Source organism: Festucalex cinctus, chromosome 18, assembly GCF_051991245.1.
Source record: "Festucalex cinctus isolate MCC-2025b chromosome 18, RoL_Fcin_1.0, whole genome shotgun sequence".
In the NCBI taxonomy this organism is placed as follows: domain Eukaryota; kingdom Metazoa; phylum Chordata; class Actinopteri; order Syngnathiformes; family Syngnathidae; genus Festucalex; species Festucalex cinctus.
In genome coordinates, this window is record NC_135428.1 from 15,789,064 (window position 1) to 15,808,359 (window position 19,296).

Below are 19,296 nucleotides of genomic sequence, written 5' to 3' on the forward strand. Positions count from 1 at the left end.
AGTCATTCTCTTAAGGAACAACAAGTCACCAGGAAATGATGGATTGGTTTCGGAATTCTACAAGTCCTTTGAATCTGAACTTACTGCCCTCCTGTATGAAGTCTATTTAGAAAGTATTAGGAAAGGAACGCTTCCGACGACAATGACTCAAGGTCTCACAACTTTAATTCCCAAACAAAACAAAGACATTTCTCTGCTTAATAATGATTACAAAATATTTTCCCTGATATTTGCTAGAAGATTAAAAACCATACTGAATTCTATTATTGAGGAGACTCAATCTGGGTTTATGCCCAAAAGGCACATAACAAACAATATTAGGCTTGTTCTGGACGTTTTGGATTATTCTGATATGTTGGAGGATAATGGCTTTATTTTGTTTTTAGACTTCTATAAGGCGTTTGACACAGTTGAGCATCAGTTCATAATACATTCTTTAAATAAATTTGGCTTTGGTAACTATCTTTGTTCTGCTATGGAAACTCTATAAAAACAGCAATAGCTCTATTAAATTGTCTGTGGGCACCTTTCCATGATTTGAGATCTCCAGAGGTATAAGGCAGGGCTGTCCTGCCTCCCCATACCTTTTTCTGATAGTCTTATCATATCTGTCTTATCATATTAAAACTAGTGCTGTTGAAGGCATCTCTCTTCTGGGTAAAGAATTCATCTTGACGCAATTAGCGGATGAGTCAACACTTTCTGAAAAATAAAAAGCAAATTCCCGTGGCCATCAAAGCAATTCAGGAGTTCTCAAGGGCCTCAGGCTTATGTCTGAATATTAACAAATGTGAACTTATCGCTATTAAGGACTGTGACAAGTCTGAATTGTATAGCATTCCCACAAGAGCTGAAGTGAAATATTTAGGTATTGTAGTGTCAAAAGATGAAAAGGTGAGATGTTCTGCAAATTTTAACCCAATTATTAAAAATACACAAACGAAATTGAATCAATGGCTCTTACGAGATCTGTCGTTGAGGGGTAGGATTTTACTCACCAAAGCAGAAGGACTCTCTTGTCTTACATATGCAGTTATGGCTGTACATGTCGATAAGGTGATTAGTAAGGGGATTGACAAGATGCTCTTCAATTTTACAGGATTCATTATTTGAAGAAGACAGTTGTTATGAATTCCTATGAAAATGGTGGGTTAAACTTCTTGGATTTTTCTACCTTGATTAACACCTTCAAGATTAATTGTATAAAACAAGTCTATCAAAACCCCACTTTGATCTGGAACATTATTCCTCTCCGTATATAATCAAAGCTAGGTGCTATTGATTTTTTTCTTGCCTGCAATTTTGACATTGACAAAATTCCTGTTAAGATGTCAGCCTTTCGCCACCAGGCCTTTCTTTTTCGTGGTCGCTCATCTACAAACACAACTTTTCCCCGCATAATTATTTGATCTGGAATAACAAGGACATTCTATATAAGCACAAGTCTATCTTTTTGGAATATTGGTTTCAAAATGAGATTATCTGGGTAGATCAATTTGATAATGCAGGGCTTTTGCTAACATATGATGAGTTTCTTCAAAAATGTCTTATCCCGGTGACACCTGGAGATTATGCTAAAGTGTTTGGAGCCATCCCCTCTGGTGTGTGTATGCTTTTCAACAGCCAAAAGCGACTGGATAACCACAATGCTGTTTTTTTTTTTTTTGGCTCCAAAAGATACAACTGTAGGGAGAATATGTCTGTCTGGACGTCCTGCAAACAACAATAGACGTATACGAACCATGTTCCAGAAAGAGATTACAACATTACTGTATGTTATTCCGTATTGGAATATGTTTGTGGATGATATACCATTGAAGAAGGTCTGGCTCCTGACAAATTTCTGATTACGAATAAAGTCAAAGAAATATCTTTTAAGTTGATCCATAAATTCTACCCAGCAAAATCTTATATCAGTAAGAAATTCAAAAAAGATATTAACTGTAGCTTTTGTAACGAGTGCCCTGAAACTGTTGTATATTTGTTTTGGTATTGTCCATCTGTCAGTTTATTTTGGCAGCGACTGAGTGATTTTTATTCATGATAATATTGAAAAGGATGTTGTGATTGCTTGGAAGAATGTATTGTTTGTTTGTTTTTTTTGAAAATGGTATAGAGGAAATTAATTCTAACTATATGATAAATGTATTACTTTTAATGTCTAAATACCATATTCACTGTTGTAAATTCCGAGTTTAAACAATACATTCTTTCAATCAAGTTCTCTGACAAAAAAAAAAAAAAAAGGCTTTGAAAATAGTGGAGATTTGCTCCAATTTGAATATCTTCTTGTTACCTCTCAGGCCCACAGTACATTGCAGCATAACCTTTTTTTCCTCTATCTTTCTTTTTCTGTTTTCTGTCTATTTGTATTTGTTGTCTTGAGTGATTGTTTCAATGATTATGTTGAAGTTGTACTTTGTGTTTGCAATAAAAAAAAAAAAATCAATTGTTTTTTTAAATTAAGCAGGGTCACTTGTCAGCAAGAAAATTCACCTCCCTGAAAAAAAAATGTTGGAGGAAAAATACCCGGATTGAAAAAAAAAAAACACGTTAGTGACCCCTAGTTTCTACGAACGGGTAATCTAAAAATGTTTAAACTTTAAATTCTGGATGTACCCTTCGACACACATTAATGACAAATTTGCCCTCCAGTTCGTTATCTGCTCCGGCGTTCATATCTCTCAACCTAGCTGCGACCCGGAAGTTAAACACCGACCGGAAAACGAAATGAGGATTTGTCTGGGCGTTTTGTTTGTTTCGAGGCTAGCACATGTTCTAAGTTACGTTTAGTCGGTAATTTTTGATTGTTTACATGCACAGAGGCGCCCACAATAAAGGAATATTGTCTCCAAGTCGGCTGCGACCGTCTACCTGCACGACAGCTGAAGAAAAGTGGTGACGTGTTGTGAAAAGGTAACTCGTGTTCAACTTTTCCACGTTTTCACTAGTGCATGGTCCTCTAAAAGTACATTTTTGTTTAAAAAGAACCATCGTCTTATATTTAGTGTGTCTAATAATAAATACACAAAAAAATAAGACCGCAGGATTTAAGACAATACAGTTTGAGCGTTTGAAAGTATTCAAATTAGTCAGGCAAGTGATCCTGATGCCTTGTGGGATTAGTTGGCTGCATTCGATGATGGTCGGACTTCATCAGAATGGTTGACAGTTTTTTATTTCTATCTATAGATCGATAGATATAGATATTGGTCCTCAAAACTAATTTTGACCTCCAGCAAACTTGCCTTCTTGCAATTTTGCTTTATTGTTTTTATCTTATTTCATAATAAGTATTTCATACCGTTTAGTAGTTCACCGTATAATTTCATGCAGGGAGATAGCGGCATACTGTTACGTTTAGGTGGAGTTATGAAGAATATTTATGAATGAAGAAAGCTATCTAGTTTTATACTCGGAAATTGTGTTTTACCATGATCTGAATATATGACTGGATAGCCGATAGCCGTTGAAGTCACAAGGCGGCTATCTTGCTCCTCCCATCTCGCGCACAGACTCCTGTACGTTATTCGAACAGAATAGATATGCAGCTGATAGGCAGGTAATTTGTGGCGGGGTGGTCACTATTTTTAAACGAGTAAAATAAATTAAAAATAAATAAAGTGGACGGAATGTGATGCTTTGAAGACCCTCTTTTTTTTCCTTTTATCACGTAGTTCCTTAAACCCAAATATTAGATTTGGAAAACATGTTTAGTTGAATTAGTTATAATTCTTTAATAATAAAAATATATATATATACAATTTTCCTCCTGTAAACATCATTAAGCATATAACTTATACACATATCAAGAAAAGTTGTAAAATGCCTGAAGACTTCTTGTTTATGTTTTACAAATTTAAAACCTCATAAATCATGCTGTTTCTACTAAGTACGGTCTCAAATATTCTCCAATTTCGATATTGTAAATGTATAGGATCGTATGATGAAAAACGTTTCTTGGGAGGAGCAATATGGCGGCCTCGCGACTTCAAAAGTCTTGGGCTCTCGACTATCCAGTTATATATTCAGATCAGTGCTGTTTTCTCAGCGGTCGCCATTGTAGAGTCACGTCACAATGTAGTCCGTTGGTGAAGTAGGGGTACTTTTTTTTTTTTTTGAACAACTTCACAAGTGGGATTTCCCATACATTCAAGGAATAACTTTACTGTTGCTATGTTTGTTCTGTAAATTTCAATAAAGTCTAAAAAAAAAAATATTTCTTAAAGATAAAAAAAAAAGTGGGATTTTAGAGTTCAAGGGGGCGTTTCCGTACGCACTTCCGGGTTTGAAGTCAGAAAAGTCCGATTTCCGACAATTCTCGAATGCAGCACGAGTTCCAGAGGGCGGGGCGGCAGCAGTTTGCGAAGGCTGGTCTTCGCGGGTGATGGGCGTGAGAAGGGTGGAGTCGGCAGACCGCAGTGAGCGGGTGGAGGTGGCGTAGGTTGGAACGCACTGACCTGCCTGTTCACTGCATGGATCACTTGCATTCTATCAAAAATCAAAAACCGACCGAAAGTCGTCAAAATTTCAATAATATGACATTTATCAAGTAGTGATGTGAATATTTAAGAATTTTTCATCTGTATAAAAACCAAGTGTTTTATGCAAATTGCCACTTACAATATGCAAATGAGCATGACTGACTGCTTCCGTTTGTGTTTTCTTGACATGATGGAGGCCGTTTGGGACATGGATGGGTCTGCGCTACACCATGCAACTGGAAATCTGCTCTTAGACAGGTGCGTGTACTTTTTTTTTTTTTAATCCAAGGATGCCATGTTGTGTGCTTGAGGAGGTGTGTCTGATGCCACTTAGCCATTTGTCAGTGCACTTTGACTTGCGCTTGCTGTACCAGGACACACACCAGGACAACATTCAATGGTTCTCAACATTTGCTTTTTTTAAAATCACATTGGTGTGGCCCAAATTATTGAAAAATAAATTATTTAGAAAATATAAGCAAAAATAAAGTCAACTTTTCTTCCCCCAAATGCATTAAATAAAATGTTAGTTTGATATTATGTTGCCTACTTATTAAAATACTAATACTATTTGTACAAAAAGATAATAATAATCTTAATTAAAAGCACATGTCCAGGAGCACTGAATGATGTACTTGTTGTCTGGTTCCACATGTGGCAGTGTTGATGAATTGGATTTGGCCTATAGAGAGATGGATCAGGCAGTTGGTTTTTGGTTGCACTCATGTACCGAATGACTTTCCAAAATGGACAAATTATTCGGTACACTCTCGTTGTTGTCTTGACTCATGTATACAGGTTATGATGATAGATAGACAAGTCATGAGGTGTCAGTAGATCGCCCTCAAGTGTACCTAATCAAAGTGTCCAAATATTAGGTACACTCAGTCTTATTTCTTGGCGATGTGAACATGGTCTATTGACAGATCATGTCCTCAACTGTGGACAGTCGAACCTGTGCATGTTGTTCCATGTGCTCCGTCAACTTCAACATGCTAATGCTATGAAGGGATGTGTGCTACTTCACTACTGTGTGTGCTACTGTGTGCAAATAGAAATAGTTTTGTTTTTTAATTAAAAATTGTTCTGCTTTTACTAATGATTCCATATGCTAAACTTTAACGATTTTAATTGAGGCATTTATTGACAGTTTGGCATCGTTAATTACTGTTGTTTTTTTGTTTTTGTTTTTTGAGCGAGGTAGCATTAGACTTAGCTGCGACCCTGAAGTGTTGTGAGTAATTTGATGTTGATGTGAATGAGCATGACTGACTCCTTTTTGTTTTTTCCTGACATGATGGAGGAGGTCTTGGGTGAAGACGAAGCCAACAGACTCAAGACTTGAAGACGTGTGGACAGCTGCTTTCGGACTGCTTTCGGACAGGTGTGTGCGCTATTTGAAGGCAAATGTTGTGTGCTTGACGTACATGATGTCACTAAGCCATTTCTCAGTGCACTTTAACCTCTGCTTGATGTACGACACAGAACATCATTCAATGCTTGTGAACATGTGCTTTATTCAATGACATTGTTGTGCCCAAATGATTGAAAATATTTGGCAAAATAATGCTATTTTGAAGTCATTCGATGGATGTTATTTTTGCCCACTTAGGAAAAGAATAGTATGAAAAAAATATTACGCACATGTCCAGAAGCATTGAATGATGATCTTGTCTATTAGTGTTTAATGGCTTGTGCTCATGTGACATCACACACACAACATGGTGTCGTGTGTTGCTGCTTCCATGTACAGCCTGTCAACCCGTGTTTGTAACTCAACTCCAACCAGATTGCTGTGTCAAAAAAAAAAAAAAAAAAGTGCTTGTCTGAAGTCAAATATATTTTTCAAATGGAAAGAGTGTCTCCGTGTTTTATTTCTGTGAGTTTTCAAATCGTGACTATTTGTCACTCGGTTCATTCTCAAGGCCAGATGGCGGGATTTTGAGCATGAATAGAGGAAGCCTGCTTGCACCAGAGGCCAAAACATCTTCATAAACATGAACTTTCCATTTGCAATCTATTCAAGGCCTGAAAAATGCTTTCTTGCTAGTATTAAACTTGAACATGCAAATGAATGGACATAGCGCCACCTACTTCAGGAAAAAGTCCTAAATAATTTGCATAACTAACCACTCCCTCTCAAAATTGACCTATTGGCTGACTGTATGCAAATTAATTTGCATAACCACACCCACTTTCCAGCACCAGACATGGTATATTGTCTAATTTGCATAACCACACCCACTTATGCTAATTACTGGGTGGGGTAATTTGCATAAACTCCACCCACTTATGGAGCCAACCCATCAGATTTTGGCAATTACAGAACCCACCAATCAGATTGCATCCTACTCAGTAATTTGCATAACCCCACCCACCATGCAACTTGGCCACACCCCTCTCTGAACAAGATACATTTTATGAAACACTTAAAGATTTTCTAACATCACAAGGAGAGTTCACAAAAGATGCAAATGTCAACTTCATTATTTATTTTGCAGAGCGCATAGTGAAATGGCCAAAATGGCAAACAGGGGGGGTGGGGGTAGGGAAAAAAAAAAAAAAAGTTCAGAAAAGATGCAATTTGTCGACTTTATTTCCCTCCCCACCCTAAGAGTACAACAAGCTGGAATGGCAAAAAAAAAAAAAAAAGACTCCATTGCTGTCTCCTTGTCATCACCAGGTGAAGGGTGAAGTTGTGAGCCAGCGGGAAGAGATGGTGCAGACCTAAGACAAAACAACATCAGTGAGTTATGTCAACTTGTTGTGAAGCAAATGTTTAAATGTGATGAAATGAAACCCACCAGCACAGAAGGGGATCTCACAACTTTACTGGGATTTGGGCCCATCACTGACCCAACTATATCGCCAGGAAGCCCGCCATGTTCCTTGGCACCTGCGGCAGAACAGTGGAAGACATTGAGGAGCAGCTCGCCGAGTCGACAACATCCAAAGTAGGGATGCACCGAAATTAACATTTTTGGATGAAACCAAAAGAGAACTGAGATCTGTGCCTTTCTTAATTTCTGGTGGTGATTTTTTTAACCCCAAAGCCTGTATTTTGCCATTTTGTGTTTTGTAAACAGCGGGATGTTTCTGTGGAAAGACAGCGTTTACACCCCTCCAGCCAATCGCAGAGCGGGCGGTGGCGTGGCGCAAACGGGGCCAGGAGAATTTGTTGGCTGCCTGACGTCACTCCCACAGCAATTTGAAAGCACGCACGGATTATTTTTTTCCACTCACAGAAGCTTACATGTGTGAATGAGAGTGGGGAAAAAAAATAAATAAAAAAATCCATGCGTGGTTTCAAATTGCCGCAGGAGTGACGTCACACAGCCGACAAATTCGTCCGGCCCCGTTTGCAACAGGCCACCCCCTGCTCTGCAATTGGCTGGAGGGGTGTAAACGCTGTCTTTCCACAGAAATGTCCCGCTGTTTATAAAACAAACAAAATGGCAAAATACAGGTTGGGAGGGTGGGGGTTTAGGACAAAATCACCACCAGAAATTAAGAGAAGCCCAGATCTGTAAATTGAGAAGTAGTTTGTTTAAATCCTGCATTTAAAAAGTGAATTTTCCTCAGTGAAACCGGCAGACTAGGCCTTTAAAGTATGACTTTACAGTGTTTCACCCACAAATTTTCAGAGGTTCAAAACTGTCACAAGCTGAGTTAAAAAAAAAAAAAAAGGGATCTTGGCTTTGTTCTCTCTGAGCAACAATGTTTCCCGTGTTGAAACCTGTAATTGGTAAATTTTAAAACTTGTAACTTTAAGGTTGAAATAACTGAAAATGTAATTTTGGAACTGTAATTCATAGTCCCATTCCATTACACAACAGCACCACTCACAGGACCATGGAAGAACACTGCCAAAAGTCTGCCAATACTCAACGTACTTTAATCTTGAGGGTACGTGGCAGTGGTGTGAGCACAAGTCTGCAACTTTTGGCAGTTCTTCCGCTTCCCCCACACCACCACCAAGTACCCTCAAGTTTCACCATTCAGATTTAAACACTGGAAACAAATTATTGCCCAGAGAGAAAAATGTCAAAATGCCTTTTTTGAAACTCAGCTTGTGACAGTTTTGAACCTCTGAAAATTTGTGGGTGAAACACTAAAGTTAGACTTTTAAAAATGTATTATTTTAAAGCTTTTTTTTTTTTTTTCCCCCCTGAGATTTCAGTCAAATATTTTCAGAGATTGAAACAATTTTTCAGTCCTACAAAAATGTTTTTCAAGATTTAAATCTTTGAGGTTTTGAGTATTGGAGGGATTCTGATTCCATAGGTGACATGGCGCAAGGGCTCACATGACTCATCTATTCATGGTTTTTGACGGCCCCAAAACTAAGACAGACGTACTTAACTTCGAACTGAAATCACATCCAAGCTCCACTTAAGCATACTAAGACAATGCGCTAACATTGTGTTGTGCGAATCCTTTAACTCCAAGTTTTTGCTAACAAATACAAGTCATTTTAAACTGTTTGGGCCAGAAGGAACTTAGTTTGTGTTTCAAATGACGTCAATAATTTCTAAATGTTTGAACATTTCCTAACAAAAAATTATTTGGATCATCATGATTTCAATTACCAAAATAATTCTCACCCCGTTTGGCATTTAATGCAGACGCTTGCAGCTTTTTTTTTTTTTTTTTTTGGCTTGTCATAACATCCCATTTCAAGTCAGTCTTTTGGTGTTAATTTCATTTTGGCTGAAGGCCAAAAATGTCTATTTTTTGGCAAAATATTTTCGCAGAAAATTCGGTGCATCCCTAATTCAAAGCTTACCATCAATTGCGTCAACTTCAAGCTGATGGCATCAATGCAGCACCAAGAACGCGAATGTTGGACAACAGTCACTGCCCGGTGAAGTGGACTCTACAACAAAAGAAAGGACGCGTTAAGTTTTTATTTTCTATATATAAATGTAGCAAATATTTGACACAAGATGAAACCCACCAGTGCTGAAAATGACCTGCGAGTTTCTGGGACTGTCGGTGATAACGCAGATACATTCACAGGTAGCAGACCATGAAGAAAACATTCAAGTGACATTCATTGACAGAGCGTACGAGAACCAGTCCAGATTCTACTTCACTTTATTAACATGTCGCCCCCCGTCCCCCCAAAAACAAAAAACAAAAAAACAGCAATGAAGACTATGTACATGTTTGTCTTCCTCCGACAGGCGCAGGATCTCGGTGGCCAAGTAGTTTCTCCATGATGACCAATTCAAGACTGTGCCAGTCACTGGACGCTTCTCCAGGGCCCAGAGATGCTTTGGCACCACCTAGTGGACAAACAGAAGATTACCAACGTGAAGTGTCAGCACAAAAAAGGTAATTGTATCTTTTTGAGGGTCCAGATTGAAACGCAGTTCAATGCAGCTTTTTTTTTGGGGGGGGGGGGGGGGGGGGGGACTACAAAAAGAGATGTTCAAATATGTATGAAATGTTGACGTCAGCCATTTTGTTTTGCAGCATGCTCAAACCCAGCGATGGCCAGCCCCTTTCTTATACAATTCTTGTTTCTCAGGCAGCTCTGATTGGTGTAAGTCAAGATGCCGTTTTTACCTGCACGCGCACACACAGAAAAAAGCAGCATGTCAGGAATGGTTAGTGCAAGTCACCTGACACGTCCTTACCATCCTTCAGTCATCTTCACCATGTGCTGAAACATTAAAACATGATATCACATTTTAACGTGTATGAGTGTTTGTGTCTCACCAGTGACGAGAACAGGGCTGAGATGGACAGTGTCAATGGCCTGCGGCAAACAGCTGGGCTGAAAGACACGTTGACATTACATAGCTTTGAAACATGCAAGCACATTTAGCAAAAAAAAAAATCTCAAGCCATGGCCAAAAAGATAGGGGAAGTAAGCAACTTGATTTCAAGGGGAGTCCATTCACTTCAACATACAAGTCTGTAGACAAAATAAAGTAAAAAAAAAAAAAAAAAAAAAAAGTTGATTGTAATTGAAGTTGTTAATGTACAAACACTGGCGACTTACTTTTGCCAAACTATGCTCTTCTCCAAATGTTGGAAAGGGAAGAAGTACATTAAAAAGTACGTCGCGTTATTCAAGAGCTTCCTCTTCCAAGTACCGTTTAGGCGTTTAATAACTAAAAGTCCTAACAAATAAGTACTTCACTTACCGCGAGCATTTAGCAAAACGTCATGTAAATGATAAATGAGTGTCTTTTAGCACGCGATTGACGTTAATTGACCGCCACCAAGCAAACTTTTTAAGCTACCATGCTTAGCAAGATGTTTGCACGTTGAAAATGTGAACATAAAACTTACAACTAGTACGAATACGATTGTAAGAAGAATGTTTTAACAAACCTCATGTCGAAGCTTTTGGTCATCTTGTCGAGATGAGTGGAGACCAGCAGGCAGAGGATGTCGACGTGACGTTGTCAGGGTGCAGAAGAAAAGAAAGATCGCTCGTTAATTTGTCACAGCTTATATAGGTTTTCGGTAACAACGTCATCACGTGAGGTTTTTTTTCAAAAGCTTTATTTAACCAAGAGAACAAAAAGTAAGTCAACTGCATTTGGACAGGAAATCCTGACTAGAAAAAACAGTAAAGCGCTCAGCCAGACGTGGGGATCGAACCCTGTTCGTCTACATCGGAGCCCGTGTTGTTAACCAGTCGGCTATGATAGCTTGCCGCTCTTGTTTCCTTTTGTTCTAATTATCCTATAGAGTGACAAATAACAGTCGCACTTTACAACCAGGAATTCTATAAATAGAACCGAAAACCCCCAAATCTTCAAAGCCGAAATAGTCGAGTGGTATACGACCTTGCCTTTGGTTTACTTGTTATCGTGTTCGAGCCTTGTTTTCTCCAACCTTTCGATTTCATCATAATGAATGTTAGTTCAAGGGTGCACAAGCGAGGATCGAACCCTGAATTCCTTGAACGGGAGGCAAAGTTTTATACCATTCGGCCATCATGGTTTAAGGTGCTCGACATTTTATCTTATGTATTTGTAGGATTTCCACATGAGTATTATGTACACAATAAATGCGATAAGATCCATTTTGAACAACATGCAGTCTAGTCGAGTGGATTGTTGCAAAGGTTTCGATGTTGGCAGTCCCGGGTTCGATTCTAGACCCTTCCTTCTTTTATGGGATTGTTTCTCAAATTATTGAAAATGAGGGACTCAGCGGGGATCGAACACGGTACCACGTGTACGGGAGTCTTTGTCTTATTACATCTTCCACCGAATTACGTTGATGTTGGCAAAAATTAATGAAGGTGATGAGTACTTATGTAATCCGAAATTGCTGCCCAGAGGTACCCCACCGACCATTAACAACATCAGATACTTCCTTTTTTCTCTTTAGTCTGATTTATTATTTTCTATGAGTATTATTTTCAATTCCCGCATTCACATCCTGGTAGTCAGCTATGTAATCTACTCAAGGACGAATCCAAGGATTGTGTTCTATATTAATTAACAGCTCGCGATTATTCCCAACATGAATGTAATTACTCAAGTCATCCACAGGAGGGCAGTATTGGATCGTATCTTAGTTGGTTCTCTTTCCTCTAAACATTCACGCCACGTCTTTGTTTGAGCACCCGCACGGATTCTCAACGATTCTTCTTGTTTGTTTGTTTTATTATTGATCTATATTATCTTGGCGGCTTTAACGACGTGTATCTTATAACGGCACCCTTATTGTTTTTATCACATTGTTGAACAATTACAAACGAGCCGAAACTCAGATACGTATACTAAAACCTGAAACGTCAACCTTCCAGGGAGTGCGACGTCTTCTGGGGACATGCGGTACTGCACCCAAGCCAATATGTGGAGTTTTTTTTTTTTTTCTCCACAACTTTTGAACCCAATGTCCAAAAGCAGTATTTCTCAACCGTGGTCCTGGGGGTACACTATCCAGCCTGTCTTCCATGTCTCCATATTCCAAAGCAGGTGAGGATCGTTATCAGGCTTCTCCAGAGCTGGCTGATGAGCTGTCATTGAAATGACATGCGTTGGGAAAAGTGTTGGTCGACACAAACCACACCACATCTGGATAGATTCAATATTTTTTATTTGCACAAAACCGAGATCTGAAAAACTGCATGACGTGAACAACAGAACACTTGAAGAAAAAAAAAGTTAAGTATTTTTTAAACACCTTACAATACATTGTCATTAAAAAAAAAAAAACGCCTTACTCTACATGGTCGTTCTTAAAATAAAAAAGGCCTTCGTATACATGGTCGTTTTGTTTTTTTGTTTATTAAAAAAAAAAACAACGCTTTACGGTCGTTTAATAATAATAATAATAATAATAATAATAAAAATAATAATAATAATAATTAATTAATAATAATAATAATTAAAAAAACGCCTGACTATACATGAATGTTTTTTTAACATCTAACTATACATTGTCATTAAAAAAAAAGGCCTTACTCTATACATTGTCATTAAAAAACAAACAAACAAAAAACGCCTTAGTATACGCGGTCCTTTTTTTTTTGTTTGAAAAAAACAAAAAACAAAAAACGCCTTACTATACATGGTCGTTTAAAATAAAATAAAAAAATGCCTTACATGGTCATTTAAAATAAAATAAAACAAGACCTTACTATACATGGTCGTTTTTTTTTTTTTTTTTTTTTTTAAAACACGACTTACTATATACCTGGTCGTTTAAAATAAAAAAAAAATTTTTTAACATCTTACTATACATTGTCATAAAAAAAAAACAAAAAAAAAAACGCCTTACTATACATGGTCGTTCTTAAAATAAAAAAATGCCTTAGTATACATGTTTTTTGTTTTTTTTGTTTTTAAACGCCTTAATATACATACATACTATACTTACATGGTCGTTTTTAAAATAAAATTTAAAAAAAAACGCCTTTGTATACATGGTCTTTTTTTTTCTTTTTTCTTTTTTTTTAATGCCTTACTATACATACATACTATACTTACATGGTCGTTAAAAAAAAAAAAAAAAACGCCTTAGTATACATGGTCGTTTTGTTATTTATTTATTTATTTTTTTAAACGCCTTAATATACATACATACTATACTTACATGGTCGTTTTTAAAATAAAATTTAAAAAAATGCCTTAGTATACATGGTCTTTTTTTTCTTTTTCGTTTTTCTTTTATTTTTAATGCCTTACTATACATACATACTATATACTTACATGGTCGTCTAAAAAAAAAAACACACAAAAAAAAGCAAACAAACAAAAAAAACGCCTTAGTATACATGGTCGTTTTGTTATTTTTTGTTATTTTATTTTTTTAAAGCCTTACTATACATACATACTATCCTTACATGGTGGTTTTTAAAATAAAATAAAATAAAAAAAACAATGTGTGAGTTTACATAGTCACTTTTAAAATAAAAAAATGGTCGTTATTTGTTTTTATTTTTTTAAACGCTTTACTATACATGATCGTTTAAAATAAAATAAAATAAATTAAAAAAACACCTTAGTATACATAGTCACTTAAAAAAAAATGCCTTAGTATACATGGTCGTTTTTTTGTCTTTTTGTTTTTTTAAGCACCTTAATAAAAATAAAAAATGCCTTACTATACATGGTCGTTTAAAATAATATAAAAAACGCCTTACTGTACATGATTGTTTTTTTTTTAACATCTTACTATACATTGTCATAAAAAAAGGCCTTACTCAATACATTGTCATTAAAAAAAAAAACGCCTTACTATACATGGTCGTTCTTAAAATAAAAAATGGTCGTTTTTAAAATAAAATGAAAAAAAAAAAACCTTAGTATACATGATCGTTTAAAAAAAAAAAAAAAAAAAAAAAAAAAAAACGCCTTAGTATACGTGGTCCTTTTTTTTTTGTTTAAAAAAAAAACAAAAAACGCCTTACTATATATACATGGTCGTTTAAAATAAAATAAAACAACGCCTTACTATACGTGGTCGTTTTTTTTGTTTTGTTTTTTAAAAACACGACTTACTATACATGGTCGTTTAAAATAAAAAAAATTAAAAAGCACCTTACTATACATGGCCATTTTCTTTTTAACATCTTACTATACATTGTCATAAAAAAACAAAAAAACAAAAAAAAAACGCCTTACTATACATGGTCGTTCTTAAAATAAAAAATGCCTTAATATACATGGTCGTTTTTTTTTGTTTTTTTTTAAACGCCTTAATATGCATACATAATACATGGTCGTTTTTAAAATAAAAAAAATAAAAAATAAAATAAAAAAACGCCTTAGTAAACATAGTCACTTATAAAAAAAAAGCCTTAGTATACATGGTCGTTTTTTTTTTTGTTTTTTTTTAAGCACCTTAATAAAAATAAAAAATGCCTTACTATACATGGTCGTTTAAAATAATATAAAAAACGCCTTACTATACATGATTGTTTTTTTTTAACATCTTACTATACATTGTCATAAAAAAAGGCTTTACATTGTCATTAAAAAAATAAATAAATAAAAAACGCCTTAGTATACGTGGTCCTTTTTTTTTTTGTTTAAAAAAAAAAAAAAACGCCTTATTATACATGGTCGTTTAAAATAAAATAAAACAACGCCTTACTATACATGGTTGTTTGTTTGTTTTTTTTGTTTTTATGAAAAACACGACTTACTATACATGGTCGTTTAAAATTTAAAAAATTAAAAAACGCCTTACTATACATGATTGGTTTTTTTTTAACATCTTACTATACATTGTCATAAAAAAAGACCTTACTCAATACATTGTCATTAAAAACAAAACAAAAACAACAAAAAAACGCCTTACTATACATGGTCGTTCTTAAAATAAAAAATGGTCGTTTTTAAAATAAAATAAATAAAAATAAACCTTAGTATACATGATCGTTTAAAAAAAAAAAAAAAAAAAAAACGCCTTAGTATACATAGTCACTTTAAAAAAATAAAATAAAAAATAAAAAAGCCTTAGGATACGTGGTCGTTTTTTTTTTTTGTTTTTTTTGTTTTGTTTTGTTTTTTAATGCCTTACTATACATACATACTATCCTTACATGGTCGTTTTTAAAATAAAATAAAAAACAATGCCTGAGTATATATAGTTGCTTTAAAAAAAATAAATAAATAAAACGGCTTAGTATATATACATGGTCGTTTAAAATAAAATAAAAAAAACACCTTAGTATACATAGTCACTTAAAAAAAAATTAAAATGCCTTAGTATACATGGTCGGGTTTTTTGGGGGGTTTTTTAAGCACCTTAATAAAAATAAAAAATGCCATACTATACATGGTCGTTTAAAATAATATTTAAAAAAAAGCCTTACTATACATGATTGGGTTTTTTTAACATCTTACTATACATTGTCATAAAAAAAGGCCTGACTCTATACATTGTCATTTAAAAAAAAAAAAAAAAAAAAAAAAAAACGCCTTACTATACATGGTCGTTCTTAAAATAAAAAATGGTCGTTTTTAAAATAAAATGAAAAAAAAAAAAACCTTCGTATACATGATCGTTTAAAAAAAAAAAAGCCTAAGGATACGTGGTCGTTTTTTTTGTTTTTGTTTTTTTAATGCCTTACTATACATACATACTATACTTACATGGTCGTTTAAAAAAAAAAAAAAAAAAGCAAACCAACAAAAAAAAACGCCTTAGTATACATGGTCGTTTTGTTATTTTTTGTTTTGTTTTGTTTTTTTAAACGCCTTACTATACATACATACTATCCTTACATGGTCGTTTTTAAAATAAAATAAAAAACAATGCCTGAGTATATATAGTTGCTTTAAAAAAAAAAAAAAAGGCTTAGTATACATGGTCGTTTAAAATAAAATTAAAAAAACACCTTAGTATACATAGTCACTTAAAAAAAAAAAAATGCCTTAGTATACGTGGTCGTTTTTTTTTATACATTGTCATTAAAAAAAAAAAAAAAAAACGCCTTAGTATACGTGGTCCTCTTTTTTTTGTTTAAAAAAAAAACAAAAAAAACCCACCTTACTATACATGGTCGTTTAAAATGAAATAAAACAACGCCTTACTATACACGTTTTTTGTTTTTTTTTGGAAAAATACGACTTACTATACATGGTCGTTTAAAATAAAAAAAAAATTAAAAAACGCCTTACTATACATGGCCTTTTTCTTTTTAACATCTTACTATACATTGTCATAAAAAAAGGCCTTACTCTATACATTGTCATAAAAAACAAAACAAAACAAAAAACGCCTTACTATACATGGTCGTTCTTAAAATAAAAAATGCCTTAATATACATGGTCGTTTTTTTTGTTTTTTTTAAACGCCTTAATATGCATACATAATACATGGTCGTTTTTAAAATAAAAATAAAAAAAAAAAGCCTTACTATACATGGTCGTTTAAAATAATATAAAAAACGCCTTACTATACATGATTGTTTTTTTTTAACATCTTACTATACATTGTCATAAAAAAAGGCTTTACATTGTCATTAAAAAAATAAATAAATAAAAAACGCCTTAGTATACGTGGTCCTTTTTTTTTTTGTTTAAAAAAAAAAAAAAACGCCTTATTATACATGGTCGTTTAAAATAAAATAAAACAACGCCTTACTATACATGGTTGTTTGTTTGTTTTTTTTGTTTTTATGAAAAACACGACTTACTATACATGGTCGTTTAAAATTTAAAAAATTAAAAAACGCCTTACTATACATGATTGTTTTTTTTTAACATCTTACTATACATTGTCATAAAAAAAGACCTTACTCAATACATTGTCATTAAAAACAAAACAAAAACAACAAAAAAACGCCTTACTATACATGGTCGTTCTTAAAATAAAAAATGGTCGTTTTTAAAATAAAATAAATAAAAATAAAAAAGCCTTAGGATACGTGGTCGTTTTTTTTGTTTTTTTTTGTTTTGTTTTTTAATGCCTTACTATACATACATACTATCCTTACATGGTCGTTTTTAAAATAAAATAAAAAACAATGCCTGAGTATATATAGTTGCTTTAAAAAAAATAAATAAATAAAACGGCTTAGTATATATACATGGTCGTTTAAAATAAAATAAAAAAAACACCTTAGTATACATAGTCACTTAAAAAAAAATTAAAATGCCTTAGTATACATGGTTGGGTTTTTTTGGGGTTTTTTTAAGCACCTTAATAAAAATAAAAAATGCCATACTATACATGGTCGTTTAAAATAATATTTAAAAAAAAGCCTTACTATACATGATTGTTTTTTTTTAACATCTTACTATACATTGTCATAAAAAAAGGCCTGACTCTATACATTGTCATTAAAAAAAAAAAAAACAAAAAAAAAAAAAACGCCTTACTATACATGGTCGTTCTTAAAATAAAAAATGGTCGTTTTTAAAATAAAATGAAAAAAAAAAAAAAACCTTCGTATACATGATCGTTTAAAAAAAAAAAATGCCTAAGGATACGTGGTCGTTTTTTTTGTTTTTGTTTTTTTAATGCCTTACTATACATACATACTATACTTACATGGTCGTTTAAAAAAAAAAAAAAAAAAGCAAACCAACAAAAAAAAACGCCTTAGTATACATGGTCGTTTTGTTATTTTTTGTTTTGTTTTGTTTTTTTAAACGCCTTACTATACATACATACTATCCTTACATGGTCGTTTTTAAAATAAAATAAAAAACAATGCCTGAGTATATATAGTTGCTTTAAAAAAAAAAAAAAAAGGCTTAGTATACATGGTCGTTTAAAATAAAATTAAAAAAACACCTTAGTATACATAGTCACTTAAAAAAAAAAAAATGCCTTAGTATACGTGGTCGTTTTTTTTTATACATTGTCATTAAAAAAAAAAAAAAAAAACGCCTTAGTATACGTGGTCCTCTTTTTTTTGTTTAAAAAAAAAACAAAAAACCCACCTTACTATACATGGTCGTTTAAAATGAAATAAAACAACGCCTTACTATACACGTTTTTTGTTTTTTTTTGGAAAAATACGACTTACTATACATGGTCGTTTAAAATTTAAAAAAAATTAAAAAACGCCTTACTATACATGGCCTTTTTCTTTTTAACATCTTACTATACATTGTCATAAAAAAAGGCCTTACTCTATACATTGTCATAAAAAACAAAACAAAACCAAAAACGCCTTACTATACATGGTCGTTCTTAAAATAAAAAATGCCTTAATATACATGGTCGTTTTTTTTTTTTTTTTTAAACGCCTTAATATGCATACATAATACATGGTCGTTTTTAAAATTGAAAAAAAAAAAAATGCCTTACTATACATGGTCGTTTAAAATAATATAAAAAATGCCTTACTATACATGATTGTTTTTTTTTAACATCTTACTATACATTGTCAGAAAAAAAGGCTTTACATTGTCATTTAAAAAAAAAACAAAAAAAAAACGCCTCAGTATACGTGGTCCTTTTTTTTTGTTTAAAAAACAAAAAACAAAAAACGGCTTACTATACATGATTGTTTTTTTTTTAACATCTTACTATACATTGTCATAAAAAAGGCCTTACTCAATACATTGTCATTAAAAAAAAAAAAAAAAAAAAAATCGCCTTACTATACATGGTCGTTGTTAAAATAAAAAATGCCTTAATATACATGGTCGTTTTTTTTTTTGTTTTTTTTTGTTTTTAAACGCCTTAATATGCATACATAATATACTTACATGGTCGTTTTTAAAATAAAATAAAAAAGAATGCCTGAGTATACATAGTCACTTAAAAAAAAAAAAAAGCCTTAGTATACATGGTCGTTTTTTTTGTTTTTTTTAAGCACCTTAATAAAAATCAAAAATGCCTTACTATACATGGTCGTTTAAAATCATATAAA

The 19,296-nt window shown here is 33.4% G+C and overlaps 1 protein-coding gene and 1 long non-coding RNA gene across 9 annotated transcripts; one reads left to right on the top strand and one right to left on the bottom strand.

Moving 5' to 3' along the window:
• Nucleotides 1-2,712: 2,712 nt before the first annotated feature.
• Nucleotides 2,713-10,184, top strand: LOC144006778 (uncharacterized). Of its 6 annotated transcripts, none has more exons than XR_013279939.1 (7): nt 2,713-2,916; nt 4,681-4,742; nt 5,788-5,868; nt 7,168-7,438; nt 9,239-9,381; nt 9,671-9,821; nt 9,963-10,184. It is a non-coding gene; the product is annotated as an uncharacterized LOC144006778 (long non-coding RNA). The 6 variants fall into 6 exon arrangements; XR_013279940.1 differs by having other exon boundaries at nt 7,168-7,230; nt 7,357-7,438; nt 9,239-9,821; XR_013279941.1 differs by lacking the exon at nt 9,239-9,381 and having other exon boundaries at nt 7,168-7,230; nt 7,357-7,438.
• Nucleotides 6,977-11,631, bottom strand: LOC144006777 (uncharacterized). Of its 3 annotated transcripts, XM_077505813.1 has the most exons (6): nt 10,830-11,628; nt 10,209-10,266; nt 9,650-9,772; nt 9,271-9,360; nt 7,289-7,380; nt 6,977-7,211 (listed from the first exon to the last, which is right to left on the bottom strand). In XM_077505813.1, exons 1-5 carry the CDS (start codon nt 10,850-10,852, stop codon nt 7,345-7,347), a joined length of 330 nt encoding a protein of 109 aa, XP_077361939.1. In that variant the 5' UTR covers nt 10,853-11,628; the 3' UTR covers nt 6,977-7,211; nt 7,289-7,344. The 3 variants fall into 3 exon arrangements, with proteins under 3 accessions (XP_077361939.1, XP_077361938.1, XP_077361940.1); XM_077505812.1 differs by lacking the exon at nt 6,977-7,211 and having other exon boundaries at nt 7,324-7,380; nt 9,271-9,473; nt 10,830-11,631; XM_077505814.1 differs by lacking the exon at nt 6,977-7,211 and having other exon boundaries at nt 7,353-7,380; nt 9,442-9,772; nt 10,830-11,341.
• Nucleotides 11,632-19,296: the final 7,665 nt, after the last annotated feature.

What these genes read in the sequence shown, in the direction of transcription:
- LOC144006777 (XM_077505812.1), bottom strand. Translation starts at nt 10,852, where the DNA reads ATGACCAAAAGCTTCGACATGAG. An exon ending in CAGCCCTGTTCTCGTCACTG is followed by an intron (nt 9,773 to 10,208) that starts GTGAGACACAAA and finishes TTTGTCCACTAG; the next exon opens with GTGGTGCCAAAGCATCTCTG. An exon ending in TGTCGGAGGAAGACAAACAT is followed by an intron (nt 9,474 to 9,649) that starts GTACATAGTCTT and finishes TATCACCGACAG; the next exon opens with TCCCAGAAACTCGCAGGTCA.